The sequence below is a fragment of the Syzygium oleosum genome, unplaced genomic scaffold (genome assembly GCF_021117445.2).
Source record: "Syzygium oleosum isolate NSW1041296 unplaced genomic scaffold, Sole_v2.1 Sole_v2.32, whole genome shotgun sequence".
Taxonomy (NCBI): Eukaryota; Viridiplantae; Streptophyta; class Magnoliopsida; order Myrtales; family Myrtaceae; genus Syzygium; species Syzygium oleosum.
The window spans coordinates 35,783-53,318 of NW_026607516.1; the positions used below are offsets into that span (position 1 = coordinate 35,783).

Below are 17,536 nucleotides of genomic sequence, written 5' to 3' on the forward strand. Positions count from 1 at the left end.
TTATAATCTCTATCTCTATGTATAATAAAACAAACCCAAAAGATGATTTCAACCGTACCCTTTTCCCATCAAATTCCATGGAAAACTCCACTGTAAAATTATAAAGGTATAAGTATAAACGATGGACAAAAACCGTAATTAAAAAAAAATCAGAATCTCTAACTCTTCGGATGACGATTCCTTAAATCTCTCTACCTCTTTCCAAACTTAAAATGTAAATTTTCTCATCTTCGTTAAGTTGAATCTTTCTTATCTCCTGAAAATCTGAATTTTCTCCCTAAATAGACCAAATCTTCAACAACCCATTTTCTGTTCTTACCATCCTTTTTCCAACATAAAGCGTGTGCTCTTTTGGTCGTACGAAGAAAATGAATACGGCAAGATATGCCGCAAAGTCCCTTTGGAGAGTTTGAGGCTTAAGGGTATTCTTATCTTAGAGCAACCTTTTCTATACCAAAGAGCGAGCATAATGGGAACCAAGTGCCGCCACCGCCGGAAGCACCAAATCTTGACTTATCCTCGAGATCTTTGGTGGGTTCAGTGCATGCTGAGATGCTGGTTTTTTCTGCGTTATCAAGCCAACCGATTTCGATTGCTCTTATCTTTTCTATTATTTTAAATGGGATGATTCTGATGATTCCCATGTGGAAAACTGTTGCTACGCAATGAGCAGTGGCTCCACCGAGATTCCATGAGGAAACCAGGGCTATTTCAGCGAAGGAAAATGAAGGAGAACTGAAGCAACACGGCATGGGAAGGTCCAGAAGGTGAAGAGGTCAAACAAATGGTGGGGAGAGACCAGAGTTTTCAGATGGAAAATGATGTGGTCGCGTCCGTATTGGGAGATCCCAGCCGCGGTACGAAAACAAGAATAATGTTTGGTTTTGCTTTCTTTTTCTGCTAATAATTGTACTTTAGTCCGAGTGAGAGTTGGCCCCCACTTTGGTTGACCTCTAAGATTGCCACACAACATCCACCTAATCGCTGACGATACAGGTTTGTATACTATTCCATCTTTTTTTCTTTTCCCTCTTCTGTCCCTTTGGAGAATGAGGGGAAAAACTCAAATCGAGAACAAAGAAACAGAGAGAAATATTCGGTACGTATAAGGCGGTATAACATATTAATTGTGTTTTCATCAATGTTAGAATTGAAACTCTGAAGGGGTTTTCCTTTTGTTTATAGACATATGAGGGATAATATAAGGGTTGACCGTCCAAGTTCATAAAACCCTCCTCTTTCGAGTTACGTGCAGCAACTTGTGAGATTTTCACATGAATCTTGTTGGGAATGTTCACTTGTCTTCAACCTCATGTGATGGCCCGTACAGTGCGGAATCACCTAGACGAGACCCTAAGCATTTTTCGAAGAAAATGACATAAATGATTAAATTTTAGCCCCATATGTAATGCGGTCCTTGAACTTTTAATTTGTTCAATATATTTTATGGACTTTTGGTATATATTCAATTTAATTCATGAACTATATGAAAATGTTCAATGTTGTTTTCGAGCTTCAATTGGTGGAAGGACAATATTAAACATTTTCATATAGTTTGGGAATTAGATTGAACATATACCAAAAGTTTAAAGACTACATTGAACAAATTGAAAGTTCGTAGATCACATTGCCCATTAGTCTAAAATTCAGAGACCACATTAAACAAATTAAAAATTAAGGGACCACAATACACATTGGCTAAAGTTTATGAATTAATTGTGTCATTATCCCTATTCCTTCTTATACCTTGAATTAAGGCATTGTTTCCCTCACAACTAGGGCAACTTGTTCAATTTGATTTATTACCAATATTTCATCTTACTCATGTCTCTTTCATTTCGAATGCTCGCCTCACTTATTTTATATATATACATGTTTCCATCTACTTACTAGTTCACTCGCTATTCGTTGTCCTGTCCATTTGATGATTTACCTTGCCTCTGTGGTTCTCTTCGAAAGCTTGGGACTATCAACTGCATGAACTTCTGAAACTGCTGCAAATTTTCGCATTGCAGTTTCCTCGACGATGACGTGCGTATGCTTGCACAAGAATGAAACTGAGAAAGAGAAGGCGACGACCGCACAAATAAAGAGAGATAAACATTTCTCTAGACCAAATTATATGGTCAAATTCGGTGAACTTGGCCCGAATACCACAACTTGGAAACGTTAACATTGATGAGCTAATAATGTTTTTCTTTTTTTCTTTCTTTTTCTGGGGATTTCAGGAGGACACTCAAGGCACACCATAGTCAGCTGCTTAATTTATTTGAGAAGGGTTTGACTTTGCTTATTATAAGTATTGAGATTTGCACTAAACTGACGATAAACTTATACCACAAGTGGTGATGATGCAGACATCAGCAAACATTGTCTTTCGTGCCTCGCGTCGAAAACAAGCTGGACCAATTGTCTTATATTTTTCCTCGAAAACATTAGTCTGCACTGGCCGGAAGGCACTACTTCTTTCCTTTTTCTATTTTTGTGTTGCGTCATGCATTTTATTAAAATAATACGTGTATACATACGTATTGCACACATATGCATGTACGCAGTGATGGTCGACTGGTCATTATAAGAGGACTAATGTATGTATTAGAACGTGCTTTTAACATTTTGTCACTTAATGTAAGCAACCCCTTGCTCATGAAGCAGCATGATGAGTGAAAAAATGAAAGTTAGATTGAGGGAGCATGGTTAAAAAGAATTGCTAGATCTTAATCTTCGGGGACTAGATCAAAATATTATACATGAAATTTTATACAGGATATACACGTGTATAATTATAAAAAATATGCAACGAGCACCTAGCGGCCGAGGGTGGCGGGCCTGCCTTAGGGTTTGGTGCTGTGGATCAAACACGATGCACCTCGGACACTACCAGAGATCGAAACCGAGTTTAAAAAATTTGGTTGACGAACAAGAATGGATTTAAGGAAAATGCATAACCAAATAAGCTCTTTATTGGCGACGTGATAACTGATAAATAGAATCAATCATAATATAAAATTTGCATGAAAACCTGCAGCTATGTACAATGTAGTGGACAAAAATCAATCACAATACAAAAGGTTATGTCTATGCAAGGCATTTTGGAACTTTCGTTTATGGGTGAGACCTAATAGGGATCTCACTATATGTTACCATGTAAAGAACAACATATGAGAATATATCATCTCTATCTCTTTCATTCTGCGCAGCCCAATCCTCCGAGTCCCTGGCCCCTTTCAACCAATTTCATGAAACAGGGGAAAGGAAAGAAGAGCAAGAGCAATTGCCCGTTTGCTCACTTCGGCATTTCACTCGCGAATTAACAAAACGCAATGCTTGTTGCAGCAGTAGTAATCGTTGTGATCGAGAGCGGTAGCTCGCATCGGCTTAGGAGAGTAAAAGAGTTGCCAACATGGCAGTATAATCGATGCAAGAACTACATGAAGATCTCACAATCTCAAACATGACGTTCATCAGACCTTACTTAAATTTGCAAATCCCAATTTTGAGTGTACTTCAGCCCGAGATGGTTGCGAAACCCGTGATTCGGGAGGACTATATGGACCTGATTGAATCGCTGTCCACAGATGTGACTTTCCAGGACAGGACTTCTGCAGTGCCAGAGGACACTCCTGGAAATACCTTCAAGAAAAAGCTAGGATGTGAAACTTCTTCGATATGGATACTTCCGGTGACGGAACTTTTGTTATCGGCAGTTATAGTTCGAGAGCAGAACTGTCTCCGCCGTGTACGGATATTGCAGAGAACAGTATAGTTCTGCTCTGATAGGTTTGAAATCAGGATACCAACTCAAATAGTAACGACTTACAAGCAAATCATATCATGATAGCACAAATGGAAAACGAAAATGATTATGACTCAGGTGAACAGACAAGGTACATATAAATTAAAGCTAATCTGTTATACATCAGGACAAGATTACGCTGTTAACTCTTCAGGGATCATACATCATTGCACTGTCACCGCTGATCTTGATAACTCATCGAGTTAAATTGGTGCCTCCATGGATGCAACTTTGGACAATTCGCTATGTACAATCGTCAATATTTATCGTGCCAATCATTTAGTTCCTCAATCACTCTGAAAATAGTGGGCCTACTATCGGGCAATTCACTGGTGCAACCTAATGCGATCTTCCCAAGAATAGCCGCCTCAGGTTCAGTGAAATTTCCCTTTAGATTGCAATCGATAAAGTTCTCGAAACTGCAAGACTCTGCCGCTGACCGCATTGAGCTGGAAAGTTGTCGCTTACCCGAGAGGATCTGAAAGATGATGACTCCAAATGCAAAAACATCACTTTTCTCTGTAAAACGACCTGTTGTAATGTACTCTGGTGCCATATAACCCATGGCAGCACTAATCTTGAGAGCTGAGTATATGACATCATCGGCAAGAAGCTTAGGAAGCCCGGAATCCATTATGAGTGGGTTGAGCTGCTGGTCAATGAGAATCTTCTCGACAGATATGTTTTGGTGAACAACTGCAGGCTTGTTGGCTTCACTGTTGTGTAAGTATCCGATACCTACTCAGATGAAAAACAAACAACACTAATTAGAGTAGACAGAATTAATCAAAAAGGGAATTCTTGTTTCATCATACAAGTTACTTTTTGAGGAAGGGTACACTCACAAGCACAAAACAATGATGTTCGAGCAATATACTATGCAAATGCCAGCAAAACTAGCTGGCTCTATGAAAATGAATCTGGAGGAACCTAACTGTATTCAGCATCAACTCAAAGGAAGTTGAAACCGTAAAGCACAAGCAATTGGAAAATGAACACAGGAAACGAATTCAAGAAGAGAGCTCTTTTCCCAGAAATGACCAATCATTTCATCCCACTGATGTTTCAAGCACTTTTGCTGATGAGTTGTAGAATAAAAAACTAAGTGCAAGAATTTTAGGCTTCAGAAGAACTTAAGCCACCCATGAAGCTAGAAGGCCAGATCTAAATGTTGAAAACTTCCAAGAGTACTTAATGAACTGGGTAAATGCACTTGGTAGTTGGTACTTCTCAAATTTAAAGACTTAGAAGCATTGAGCTAGAGAAAAAAGTTCCAACAACTAAATCAGAAAGTAAGGGAAAACCAGAAAGCTCTCCTTAAGATCTGAAAAGAAAGTAAGACTTACCCTCAGCAATTCCTTTGATGATATTAACCCTTGTGGGCCAATCAAGAACCTGGATGCTTCCATCTTCTAAATCAAGATATTGCGATAGGGTACCCTTGGGAGCGAAATCATACACAAGAAAGCATTCGCCTCTGCCCTTGGAGCAACAAACACCTCTCAATCTAATGAGGTTTTCATGTCTTAGCGAAGTTACCAAATTTAGTCCATTCACAAAGTCAACTTCCTCCGATTTGCAGCTCGTCACATTGATGCTCCTGATAGCCACGAGAGTCCCATCCCTTAGTATGCCTTTGTAGACAGATGAAAAAGTGCTCCTTCCCAACAAATTAACCTCCGAAAAGTACTGGGCCGCTGACTCAACTTCTTCCAACGTGTACCTAGGCGCCTGCAGGGATAGTCCATTTCCATAGCGGCCATCATCCAGAGGATCCCATCCACTAGAATACTCGAGGCAGACGAGGGGAGATGCACTTCTGCTGTATAAGTCTTTTGACTGGTCGGTACTAAGCCTGCTATCAGAAGCATCAGCTGTACTACCAATCTTTTGTTTCCCTCTACGATATCGATAGAATGTTAAAAGACCTGCACCGACCAATGTGACTGTGACAGAGACAATCCCAGCTACAAGAGCTGCTTGGGGGAGTTTCGATGGATTTGAGCAATGGCTTTGGTTGCAATGCGTCTTCATATTTGCTGTCTGTGGGATTGGAACAGTGCTGTTTGTGTTCACGCCAATGGGCTGTAAATCATTGACATTCGTGTTATCGAGATTGTTGCAATTTCTAAGAGATGGAAATCCGATTCCGCATAGACCTGGGTTATTCTGATATTGAAATTCTTCCTCCAATTTCTTCAGAGCTTCAACATACGTGAACAAACTTCAGTTAATACTAGAAAACAAGCTAAATGAGGAAAATTCATCATTAAAGGTCACAGCAATTGTTTGAAAGAGGAAAAAAACACTGAACGAAAAGCAGAGACTGGGGAACTGAACTCACCCGGAGGGACAAATCCAGAAAGAGAATTGTTTTGTACATCAAGAGCCAGCAGTTCTGGAATGTTAGCTATTTTCACCGGGATTGTACCGGTAAACCGATTAAAGCTCAAGTAAAGCCTCTTTAAGGTCTGCAAATTGCCCAAGCTAGCAGGAATATCACCGGATAATTTGTTATACCGCAAGGCAAGAACGCTCAGCTTCTTCAAGGATCCCATTTGCTGGGGAATAGTACCATTGAGCTGATTACAACATAGCTGTAGCACTGAAAGAGAAAATAACAAGAAATCAAAAGCCAGATTATTAAAAGATCAGATGCCAAAGAAAAGTGTCGTGACCATCTCATCTGCTAAAAAACAAAGCACTCGTGTTCAAAGCACTTCAAGCAAAACAAAACTCACCTTGAAGGCTAGCCATATTTCCAATTTCAGAAGGTATACTCCCAGTTAAATTATTCACGTTCAGGTAAAGATCTGTCAGCTCAGTGAGATTAGAGATTTCTCTAGGAATCTCCCCAGTCAAGGAGTTGTAGTGCAAGTACAAGCCCGATAAGCACTGGAGCTGAGCCACTGCAGGAGAGACCTTGCCCGAGAGGCCCTTCCCTTGCAGTGAAATGTTAGCCACCTTCAGATGCTCGTTGCAAGCCACCCCGGCAAACGAACCGCCGCAGGGGTCGCCATTACTGGTCCACGAGGTCAAAATCTTGTTCTCCGGGTCCAAGGAGGCCTTGATCTCCATGAGAGCCCCCAGCTCCGCATTCCCACGGACGAGCCCTCTAGAATCAAGCGCCAGCAGGACCAAGCCAATCAGGATCAAATGAGCGAACCCCATTACACTGCCCGTCCTCCAAACACCAAAAAGATCCGGTTTTCGCTCAAACGCGTCTCGTTTTCGGACAGAATCAGGAACTGCAAAAGGCCATGACCTTGATGTTTTCTCGCTCCCTTGCTTTCTGGGTGTGTGGAATAAATGAACTGGGAGTCTGAAACAGCTCCCCTTTGTCTGGATCTCGGGTCCTTTTGTTGGCTTCTGGGATCCAGCGAAGGTGAGGAAGGGAGAGCAAAAAGAAAGAAGAAGAAGAGGGTACGTGTAGTAACTTCAAACGGAGGAGGAGGAAGAGGTGGAGGAGATGGTGGTGGGCATTGAATCGAATGGGGACCGCTTTTCTTTGCTCTGTCACCTTCTGACAGGATTCACACCTGGCCTGGGCTCGGGATTAGATTCTGCGAGAGAATTCTAAGTTATTACAGCAACTTCGGATTTCGATTTTGATTTGAGTTTAAATTCCTGCGGGAGGATGATGAGATACGGTGGTCCTAAATTTGCTAACTTTTGAAGTTAAAAAAAAAAGAGATCTTTTCGGGAAAAGGAATTGTCAGATTTTTTGCAGTAATTAGCTCATTCTCTCGCAAAGATTTTATCTTTTTGCCTTTTTCTACTCCCATAAAAATGAAAAGTATTTGGTTTGGTCAAAAGATGAAAAAGAAAGTATTAAATAAGATTGATATCATGAAAAATCTCAAACTGGTACATTCGTGATAAATTTACCCTCTGTTAGTTTTTGTTAAATTTTCCCGTCAAATTGCTGAGTTGGATGACACGTGTCAATTGACGGGTATACCAGTTTACGGTTTTACCATCCGTTTGTCACATATGTATCGGTTTGTGATATTAATTCAATTTAACGGAAATTAATGGAGGGTAAATTTGTTATAAATGTACCAGTTTGAGGTTTTGGATGGTCAAAAAATTAGTTTGGGGTAAATTTATCACAGGTGTACAAATTTGGGGTTTTTGTTGGTCAATAAATTAGTTTTAGGTAAATTTGTCACAGATGTACTGGTTTATGATTTTTCGTGATATTAACCCATTAATTTATGATGAAGTTGGCTGCGGTAGAATTTAATTTCTAAAAAAAATATTAATTGGTTTTTTGCAAATTCTCTTTGAAAATGATATGAGAGAAATCCAATGCTGATTTCCAAACTAATGCACTGTCAAAAATTTTGTTAATCATGCGTTAATATCTTAATTTATTGTGTCACAAAAGTAGTAAATGAAGCAGAATTTCTCCGTACTCGCGGCAAGTATGGTTTAAAAGCAACGCCAATTCATAGTTAGGTAATGTGATTCCTCTTCACGCCACAAACGAAACTCCTGTAAATGGAGGAAGACATCGAAACTACTATGGTTTTTATTTGGTAATGAATATCGCATTAGGCGAAGTGGTTGTGTCATGTCTCTCACGTTAAAGGTTGAGTCGAATCTCGGTGTATGCAACTTAATTTTAACCCCAAATGATTGGTTGAGCGATTAAGCATTCTATTACGATAAAAAAGAAAATGATCTTGTATTCAAATCACAGCGTCGTCCACTCATAGGTACCTTGGAAACCGCATCCATTGCTTTGTGGATTAAGCCTTACTCGATATACGTGGAGTGGACCGTCTGCATATATCTGTGAGGATTAGTTGAATCGAAAGGTTTGGATACCCATATTATAATAAAACCCCAAATTTTCACTTGCTAAATATTTGATTTTCTGGCATCACCAACTATAAAATAAGCTCTTACACCTGTAGCATCGTGATCATTTATAAGAAGGCATCGAGATTATAAGAATTTGTTATATAATTGTTGCGCAATGGAAACTAGAGATATATCATGATAGGATATTCAGTGACGGGTCATGATTTTGACCGAAGGGCAAAAATTTTAACAATGATGCAACTATTTTTTTAGTTAATTTTCGTTTCTAAAGGATATGTCAAATGAAATCGACTCAATAAATTGGTAGAACACACATAAAAATTATAAAAAAAATTCACCAAAAGGAAATTGAGTTTGATTTATTAGCTTCTAAACTTTGAGAGTCCAATTCTTGAAGAAGGAATTTGTAGTCTCACTTCGTCCCATAATCAATTAAACATCAAGTTTATTGATATAAAATAATCTTCCTCTAAAAGATGACAAATTACAATGTAAATATTGCAAAAAGAGTACACGAATTGCTCAAAATAGATTAAAAAAAATCATCTAGAATTAGTAAGTGTAGTACTGAGCATACCTTAATTGGTTCACGAGGGTTAAAGAGTGAGGAGTGTAATTTGTAGAAGTGAAGAACAAAATCACAAGCAGATGAAAAGGTACGGTTAAAAGCTAGTCATTGGGAATTCTTGAACCTACTTTCTAAAGTTTCCTGTTTTTAAAAGACACCTAAATTAATTACTATAGTAGTATCTAATGCAAAAATTTACTTTTGATCACAACTTTTCTTTTATAAACCTTACAAAAAAATAAACATAGGAATAAAAAAAAGATAAAAATTGATGAGACACTCCTTTTTATGCAAAAGGTGATTAGAACCTTTTATGTTTTTGGGGGCAAAGTAATAAGGCTTAACTCCTAATCTGTATTCATAGGCCATAACATAAGGCCCCCCCGTGTCTAAGCAGTCGATTTTATCAAAGTAGAATTGTATAGGATTTCTGTCAATAATTCAAAAAGAACCATTAAAATAAATGCGTGATATCATATTTGAATTATTTAGTATGATCGGCCCGAATGGCTAATAGGTAGACTGGGGGAATTGGCCTTATGAAAAAATCGACCAAATTGTTTGATTCGAAACCAACTCTAAGATTTTCTCTAATTTTATTTATGAAGGAGCTTGATTAACAAAGTTAAACCGAACCACCCTCGATCCCATTCGTCTGCTCATTCAATCAAGTTTGCTTTCAAGACGTATGCCTCGAAGGGCTTTAATTAAGTGTTCCCCTTCCACCTATAACTACCTCCCTAACATCAATCGATCGCATCTAATCGAGTATTATATCGTCATTCATGAGGGTTAATTCACTTTCGGCGCAGTGGTATGAAAAAATAAAGAACTGAGGCGGGGCTGCATTTTCAAATTAGGTGGGAAGCTCTCCACATTCGTCTTCATCCTTTTTAATACTATTTTTTGCACCAACGGTTCACAAAGAGGAGATTACTTTTATATTATTATTATTATTATTATTATTAGTTTATATCCATCCTTCAATCTTGACTCTTCGACGAAATTCCTAATACTTGTTGTTCTTTTATTTTTCCTCTGGTGGAAAAGTCAGAGTGTTTGATTGTTGGGGAGACCTAACTTTGGCGGTCTCGATGGGCAGTGGCATGGCAACCCCACATGGCATGTGTTGACTATATAGTCCATTTTATGTTATGCCAATCACGGGACATTTCTGGAAACTTTTTGCTGACATAGAATTTGAAATTCTAAGATGCCATTCGAAAAAATAAGTAATCGTCGTCGATTCAGAGTCGGGAAATGAACCGATCAACAACCCTAATGAAGTTCATACACATTATGTCTTTTTCTAGCAAACAAGGGTCGTGAGCTGTGCATGGCACGACCTCTGCTCCATGGCCAAGAAGCTAGACCACAACGAGCGAGAGAATAGATTAGAATGGAAATTATATTTCGGCTATTTCCATTACTTATTGAAGTTGGATTAGGGTTTTGGGAATGCTTAACTGGTCCCCAAGGAGATTACCCGATTCTGCTTCCGACATAGAACGGACGTGTAATACGACGATTTCGAATGCTATCCAAAAGCTAGACGCATCTCTCGATCGCACATGTTCTTCCCCAGACAAGCAAGACAAAACTGCCCGAAAGCTGACTTTCACGTACGCGACCCTTGACGCGCGAAGGGCGCCTCTGCGTTTATCTTCTAGTTTCCAAACTCGTGAACGTGGACAGACTTACGATTCTTCAGCAGCCTTGGATTCTATGTCCCTCTCAACTATTTGCATTTAGAAAACCCAAAATGATAATCAATATAGTATTGAAGGAAACATCAGTCTTTTTTGCCGATTTAAAAGTGTGGTTGGTGGTACTTTTTTCTTGGGTGGCTTCAACTATCATACCGCCTGCTACGGCACAGCTTTCTGCTTAAGTAAGTAGTGTGTGCTTTGACAATGGCTCGAGGACGAAATTCAACTGATGCAGCCTCATTTTTTTAAGCATGTCGAATGATATACAGCTAAATCACTTCTTTTAAGAATGCTTTGGATCTGAAACACGGTGGCAAACATTAACATCGATCGTCTTTTGTCGTCTTCTCTTCATATATTCTGTTTTGTTCTATAATGTTTTTTGTTCCTTGAGATTCCATGCAGAAGCTGCATACATTGCGCATAATGGTGACAAAAGCGACTGATTAATCTAGGAGATGCATGAAAAAACCACAAACTGGTGGGGGCAGAACACATACGGACATCCTCTCTTCTTGTCTATCTTGTCCCCAAGCTTTAGGATAGAGAATCCCAAATCTCTAGTCTTGTAATTATTTGGTAGAAGGAAATTTTTTATGTTTGTTAAGACCGAGATTTGATTAGTGCCGAACACGCCGACATCACAAGAAATCTTCGAAACTATCGGGTTTTTACGTGGAATTAGTCTTATTAGTTGTTGGTTTGTGAACTATATGAAGTTCCGTACTAATTTCTATCATTTGAATTGGATGAATTATTTTTTTGGGGAAGGTTTTCCTTGTCTAATGATTTCTACCTGGAAAGTGGATCATAGAAGTAGGTTTGCCCACTTTTAAATTTTTTAGTATGTATAGCATAAGGGGGTGGTCCATGGACCACATTTGCGTGGCTATCCTTTTCAATGCACAAACATTAAAAAAGGGGTCGATTGCCAACTAACCATCCTCTACTCCCTAGCGACGTAGCATATAGTGTATTTATTCCTCTATTCATATCAAGGTACGAAGAAGAGGAAGTAATGGCGATGAAAAGAGAGGGAGAATTGTCGTCACCATGACGGAAAGTGATGTGATTTTGATTTTGATTGAGACATCATGGGGGTGATGGGAATGCGCAATCTCTCCACCATTCTCGTCATGATTGAGCAGGAAAAAAAAAGGGGGGGAGAACTCATGCTGTACTTTTCAAAGGAGAAAAGGATTCGAGATGGAAAAGTCGGCACTTGCCGCTGTCGCCAATTCAAATTGCACCAAGTTTCCATACGGGGAGAGCATGGAAGACCGACCTAAAATGGAGGAAAATTTAAGAGCAGGAGATGGCGAATATGAACGTGTACCGTTTTTCTTAGTAAAGAGGAAAGACCGTTTTAGTTAGACCCACAAAAATTCATATTGACGCGTCGAACTAAGCTAGTTTGTCAAATTTGCGACGTTTCGTTTACGAGAAGTGTGTATTCGGTTTAGCAATGGTCAAAAGGCGAGGAGAAAAGTTGGATCTAAAGATCTGTAAATTGGTTTAACTTTCACACGATCGTGCTTGCTTGAGCAAAGTTAAAAAGGGGAAACTCGAAATCTTTATCCTCCAAAAGTCTTCTGCTTTTACTTAGGGTTCTTCGATGTCGTGATGATCTTTCTTGTGCCACTTCCGTGGTGCTTTATTCAAATTGCTCTTTGCTTTTTCAAGGTGGCCCATTTGCTCGATCAAAATGTTTTCCTTTCCTGGCTTTGACGTCTTGCTTGGATCATCTCAACTTCAATTCGGCTGTTGATACCTTTTATGTCCTTGTAATCGTGTGTGTCTATATATATATATATATATATATAGGTCAAAGGTGATTTTTCTCTCATTTTGTATTTTCCGTTTAGCCCTTATCTACACGATACTTTGTAATACGTGCGAAATCCTCATTTTAGCCGATTTTAGTTTTTATTTCATAGATCAACACTTCATTGAGTGCTTTGTTTAAATAAAAATCTTCTTATCTCGGATATTAACATGCAATTCGTTAAGTTGTCATTATGCTAGTTTAAATGGTTAATCAGTTATTGTTCCATTTGAATTGGATGTTTTCACTTTGAAATTTTAAATTTGAGTATTTTTTTGTCTTTATTCGTGAGAGTAGATTCCTCTATGGCAAGTGTCAGAAAAATTGAAGAAACAACATGCCCACTTGTTTCAATTATCGCTTTGTAAAGCTTAGTATAGGTGGCCAATTTCCCTCATCTTCTCCGAATCTTCAAATCACTTTATTTTATTTTATTTTATTTTTGGTAAGGTAAGATGTATATTAACTTTTGAACGCACCACTTACAAAGAGGGATTAGTCGTACACAAAAACCTCGTACCCAATGGGACACCAATGGTGTTCCAACGGGTAAAAGGTTCAAATCACTTTATTTTGTACATGGGTTATCTAAAAAGAATTACAATATAATTAATCTCTCTTTAAACTGAGCGAGCTGATTTTGGTATAGTTGTAACTAATCGTTGTTACCTTGTTGTACTACAGTTGTGCATAATTTGATATTTCACGTTTAAAAACTGTAGTGCCTTAAAATTGTAAGTCAATTTCCTGAAAGCTGTAATACGTTGCTGTTTTTTTTTATTTAAATAGTATAGTTATAAAATGCCTGAAAAACATCATTTTTTTTATTAATTGAAATTGTTGCAGACAAGTTATACCAAATAACCTTGTAACACAATTAATGTCATCCTTAGCCACTCCTATAAAAGTACTAGGGCAGGAAAAAATCGTTATAGGAAACCAAGTCATAGAGTGTCCATTTCGAAACTTTTGTTTTCATTTCCCATCTTCGTTTTTCAATAACCTAAAAATTAAGACAATTCAATAAAGAGAGAGAGAGAGTCGACCAAAATGTCATTTCGCAACGATTTCTTGTTTTACGATCGAAAAAGTCTATCTCAGTTAGGTACATTAGGACTCGTGGAACTCGGAAATCCAATTCGACGCGGCATGAAATTTGGGACTTTAATGAAGAAATCGTTGCTCAACATGAGCATCACTCATGATTTCTTCAAAAAATTGACAAATGGAAGTAAAATTATTTTTGAAAAATCTATTAACCAAAGAAAAACCCATCCATGAAATGATATTACCGAATGATTTTGTCCAAGTTAAGAACATAAAGACGAGATTTTTAGGATGGATTCTAAGTTATTATGGACCCTCTGTTCTGTTGGGCCCAGAGTCAGTAGTAAGCTTGTCAGATGGACTCTTCGAAATGGCCTGGACGCTCTCTCCATCGCCATGGAAACACCTTCATCTCTCTCTCTCTCTCTCTCTCTCTCTCTCGCTCCCAGAGACACGAACGTACGCGCACGGAAGATCGCTGTCGATCGCGATGATGCAGTGGAAGGCTTGTTTGAAGAGAACCCAGAAAGCAAACCTCGTACGAGCGTCCTGTCGTCCGGTAAGAAACAGAGCCAGGTAGCTATACGCTCGTTGTTGGGCCAGTATAGGAGGCAAAGTGGGAAAAGAAGTCTTACTTTCTGCTCAATGACCTTAACGTTGACATTATCCACCGCCGTGCTTCTGAAAGAAGAAGCAAAGGTGATGGCTAGTACATGTACCGTGTGGTTGCATCAAGTCGTTAGTTGGCAGTCGTGTCGAGCCACACTTGGGTGATTTCAGGATTGCGTAACGTCTGTTTGATGAAATGCTCCAGTGGAGCATAGGAGGTGGCGGTACGGTTATGACTATTGATTGGAGGATGGTAGTCGGGAGATGATTGTGTGGAAGTAGTGTATTCGTGGTTCACGTATAACTAAGCCTACCAACCGATCGAATAGGACCCCGTTTCTAGATCCCCGTCCTTGAACCAAACAACGTCCCGGTCTCTGCTTCAGGAATCGCGAAGGTACGAATCCATATGTACAGGGTTGTGTGCGATTAAGCTTCAAAGATTCGGTTTTGTCCAGATTGGAGATTTTCATTTGTGAAACATAAGTTGGTGTCTTTTAGCTTGTTATTTGTCATGGTTGTTCGTATGAAGATTCAAAGCATTTGGTGTTTTGCTCATCTCGGAAAACTCAATGCCCTCAAGTACACGTACACTGCCTTTGCTAGATATTGTCACTCCGAACCACTCGGTGTCACTGCTACTTATTTGGAACCATCACCTTCATCAAGTAACAAGAATAGTGTGGCCATCTTTTGGGATTTAGACAACAAGCCCCCTAATTCCTTCCCTCCATTCGATGCTGCTATCAAGCTAAAAGCTTCAGCATCTTCGTTCGGTGTAGTCCATTACATGGTGGCTTATGCTAATCATCATGCGTTCAGTCACGTCCCTCCAGTTGTTAGGGAGCAGAGGAAGGAAAGGAAGGTGTTGAACAAGTTGGAAGATAAGGGTGTGCTCAGGCAGGTGGAGCCGTACTTGTGTCGTGTCTGTGGGAGGAAATTCTATACGAACGAAAAATTTGTTAATCATTTCAAGCAAATCCACGAGCGCGAACATATGAAGAGGGTGAGTCAAATAGAGTCCGCGAGGGGGAAGAGGAGGGTGAACTTGGTTGCCAAGTACTCAATGAAAATGGAGAAGTACAAGAATGCTGCAAGGGATGTTTTGACCCCCAAAGTCGGGTACGGTTTAGCCGATGAGTTGAAACGAGCAGGGTTTTTCGTGAATATGGTCTCGGATAGGCCTCAAGCAGCAGATGTTGCGTTGAGGAATAACATGGTTGATGTGATGGATAAGAGGAAGGCTGACTGTTTGGTCCTGGTCTCGGATGATTCGGACTTTGTGGATGTTTTTAAGGAAGCGAAACTGAGGTGTCTTAAGACTGTTGTCGTGGGACATATAAACGACGGACCTTTGAAGAGAACAGCAGATGTTGGGTTCTCGTGGAGGGATATTCTGATGGGGAAGGCTAAGAAAGAAGCTGTATCGGTTGTGGGCCGTTGGAAAGACCGTGACATTTTGAATAGGCTGGAGTGGACTTACAACCCAGAAGTGGATAGGAAAATTTATGATTATTATGATGAGAGTGAAGGCCAGGATTTTGAAGACAGTGATAGCGGAGTAGATGGTGAATTTATAGAAAAAGATGATAGGAGAGCTTGGTGGGATCTGGACTCAGATGATGATGTTGCTTCTTCTCAGGCATCTCATTCATCTTCATGATCGTTGATGAACTGAATTGATTTGGCACATATATCAGTAGATGCATAATCAAATGAGTAATCAATGTTTGACACTGCATCCCTCAGGCAGAACTTTCTGTCTCTCTGTTCTGTCGGCTTGCTGGCTAATCTGTGGATGATGATGCAGAAATGTGGTCAAGCTTAAAGGCTTAAGTTGAACTCCTACCGTACTAATCAGAATGAAGGAGAATTATTTGACATACTTGTGATAACTTTTCCCAAGTATTATTGTTCATGTTCAAACATAAGCATAAAATCTGCCTGTCATCCTTGGTGATGCTTTTGACATGACTCTTGAAATTGGTCAGTTGCGCACCAGCTACTTCTGCATTTTGATCCTACTTATCAATGTTATAATATGCTCGGTTTGTTCTCTACACTTGAAAGTGGTGAGTGGTGACTTTAAGGACTTCTACCTTTAGGCTGTTCTTATTTAGCACAGTCAGCTGACCCTTTTATTAAAATGACATAGTTTTTTGCTGTATTGGTTGAAAGCATTTGAGTTCAGGGTTTGATTGCCATCGCGTGCCTTAAAACCTGATTCTGGTAACAGTTGCTCCTTGTTCCAGATCTGGTACTTTTCCATGTGGTGGCAAATGATCAATAAGTTTGGGTTGAACTATCAATGGTTTTTCTCTTGCACGATCTGTCATGGTTACGTCAATAGCCTTAGAATGCTCGAAATTAAGATTCAAGTGTTTTAATTGAATCTGAATCCTGAGAATTGTAGATCTTAAGGCATTCCGCATTCTCTCTGTTGAAGCTTTTCTTTTGGGATTTTGAGCTCTTTCATTATATGGCTTCACACTCTAGTTTTTCTAATATTGATCTTTACTGATTAAATACAAAAAGAATATTCAATATTACATTAACTGGACTTATGATTGCTTAGGATATAATTATCTTGTGTAAATTGGTGTGGATGTTAATATTATGGATCTGAAGTTCAGCTATCTATCTGGAAGACATTCACAAATCAGTTTATGATATTAATTGAGATTGTCTGTCCTGTATTTTCAGTGGCGAATTGGTGAAGTGCTGGGCAGAATAGTATTGTGATCCAGTTCCATCAGGGAGCGGTCTGATCAGGATCAGACCAGATGCTTCTCAGTATAATACCAAAACCAAAATTCAATTAGAATAAGGCATCCCGTGAATGCGGTTGATTTCAGGATCCATTTGGTACTTTGACTAAACAGAAGAGGACCTATACCGACTAACAAACAAGACTAAAACTAAAATATCGTGGTTTATAAGGCTGCGAATGATAACCATTTTATTTTTATTTTTCTTTTCTAGAAATAAGTTTGGAGTAGAAATCCGTTTGGTAACGCAAATTTCATTTTTCAATTTCTGGAACAGATTTTGATTTTAGAAATAGGTTTGGAACAGAAATGAGAAGTAAAAATTTTCTACTTTTCTATTTCTAGAACAAAAATGAGAAATTCTTCTTATCGCTCGCCCTCGCT

At 39.1% G+C, this 17,536-nt stretch overlaps 2 protein-coding genes across 2 annotated transcripts; one reads left to right on the top strand and one right to left on the bottom strand.

Moving 5' to 3' along the window:
- Positions 1 to 3,838: 3,838 nt before the first annotated feature.
- On the bottom strand, positions 3,839 to 7,043 carry LOC130135426 (protein NSP-INTERACTING KINASE 2-like). The gene is made up of 4 exons (XM_056304643.1): positions 6,538 to 7,043; positions 6,141 to 6,401; positions 5,143 to 6,000; positions 3,839 to 4,534 (listed from the first exon to the last, which is right to left on the bottom strand). Exons 1-4 carry the CDS (start codon positions 6,965 to 6,967, stop codon positions 4,053 to 4,055), a joined length of 2,031 nt encoding a protein of 676 aa, XP_056160618.1. The 5' UTR covers positions 6,968 to 7,043; the 3' UTR covers positions 3,839 to 4,052.
- Positions 7,044 to 14,173: 7,130 nt separating this feature from the next.
- On the top strand, positions 14,174 to 16,444 carry LOC115686542 (uncharacterized). The gene has a single exon (XM_056304408.1). The coding sequence runs from the start codon at positions 14,899 to 14,901 to the stop codon at positions 16,045 to 16,047; it is 1,149 nt and encodes a 382-aa protein (XP_056160383.1). The 5' UTR covers positions 14,174 to 14,898; the 3' UTR covers positions 16,048 to 16,444.
- Positions 16,445 to 17,536: the final 1,092 nt, after the last annotated feature.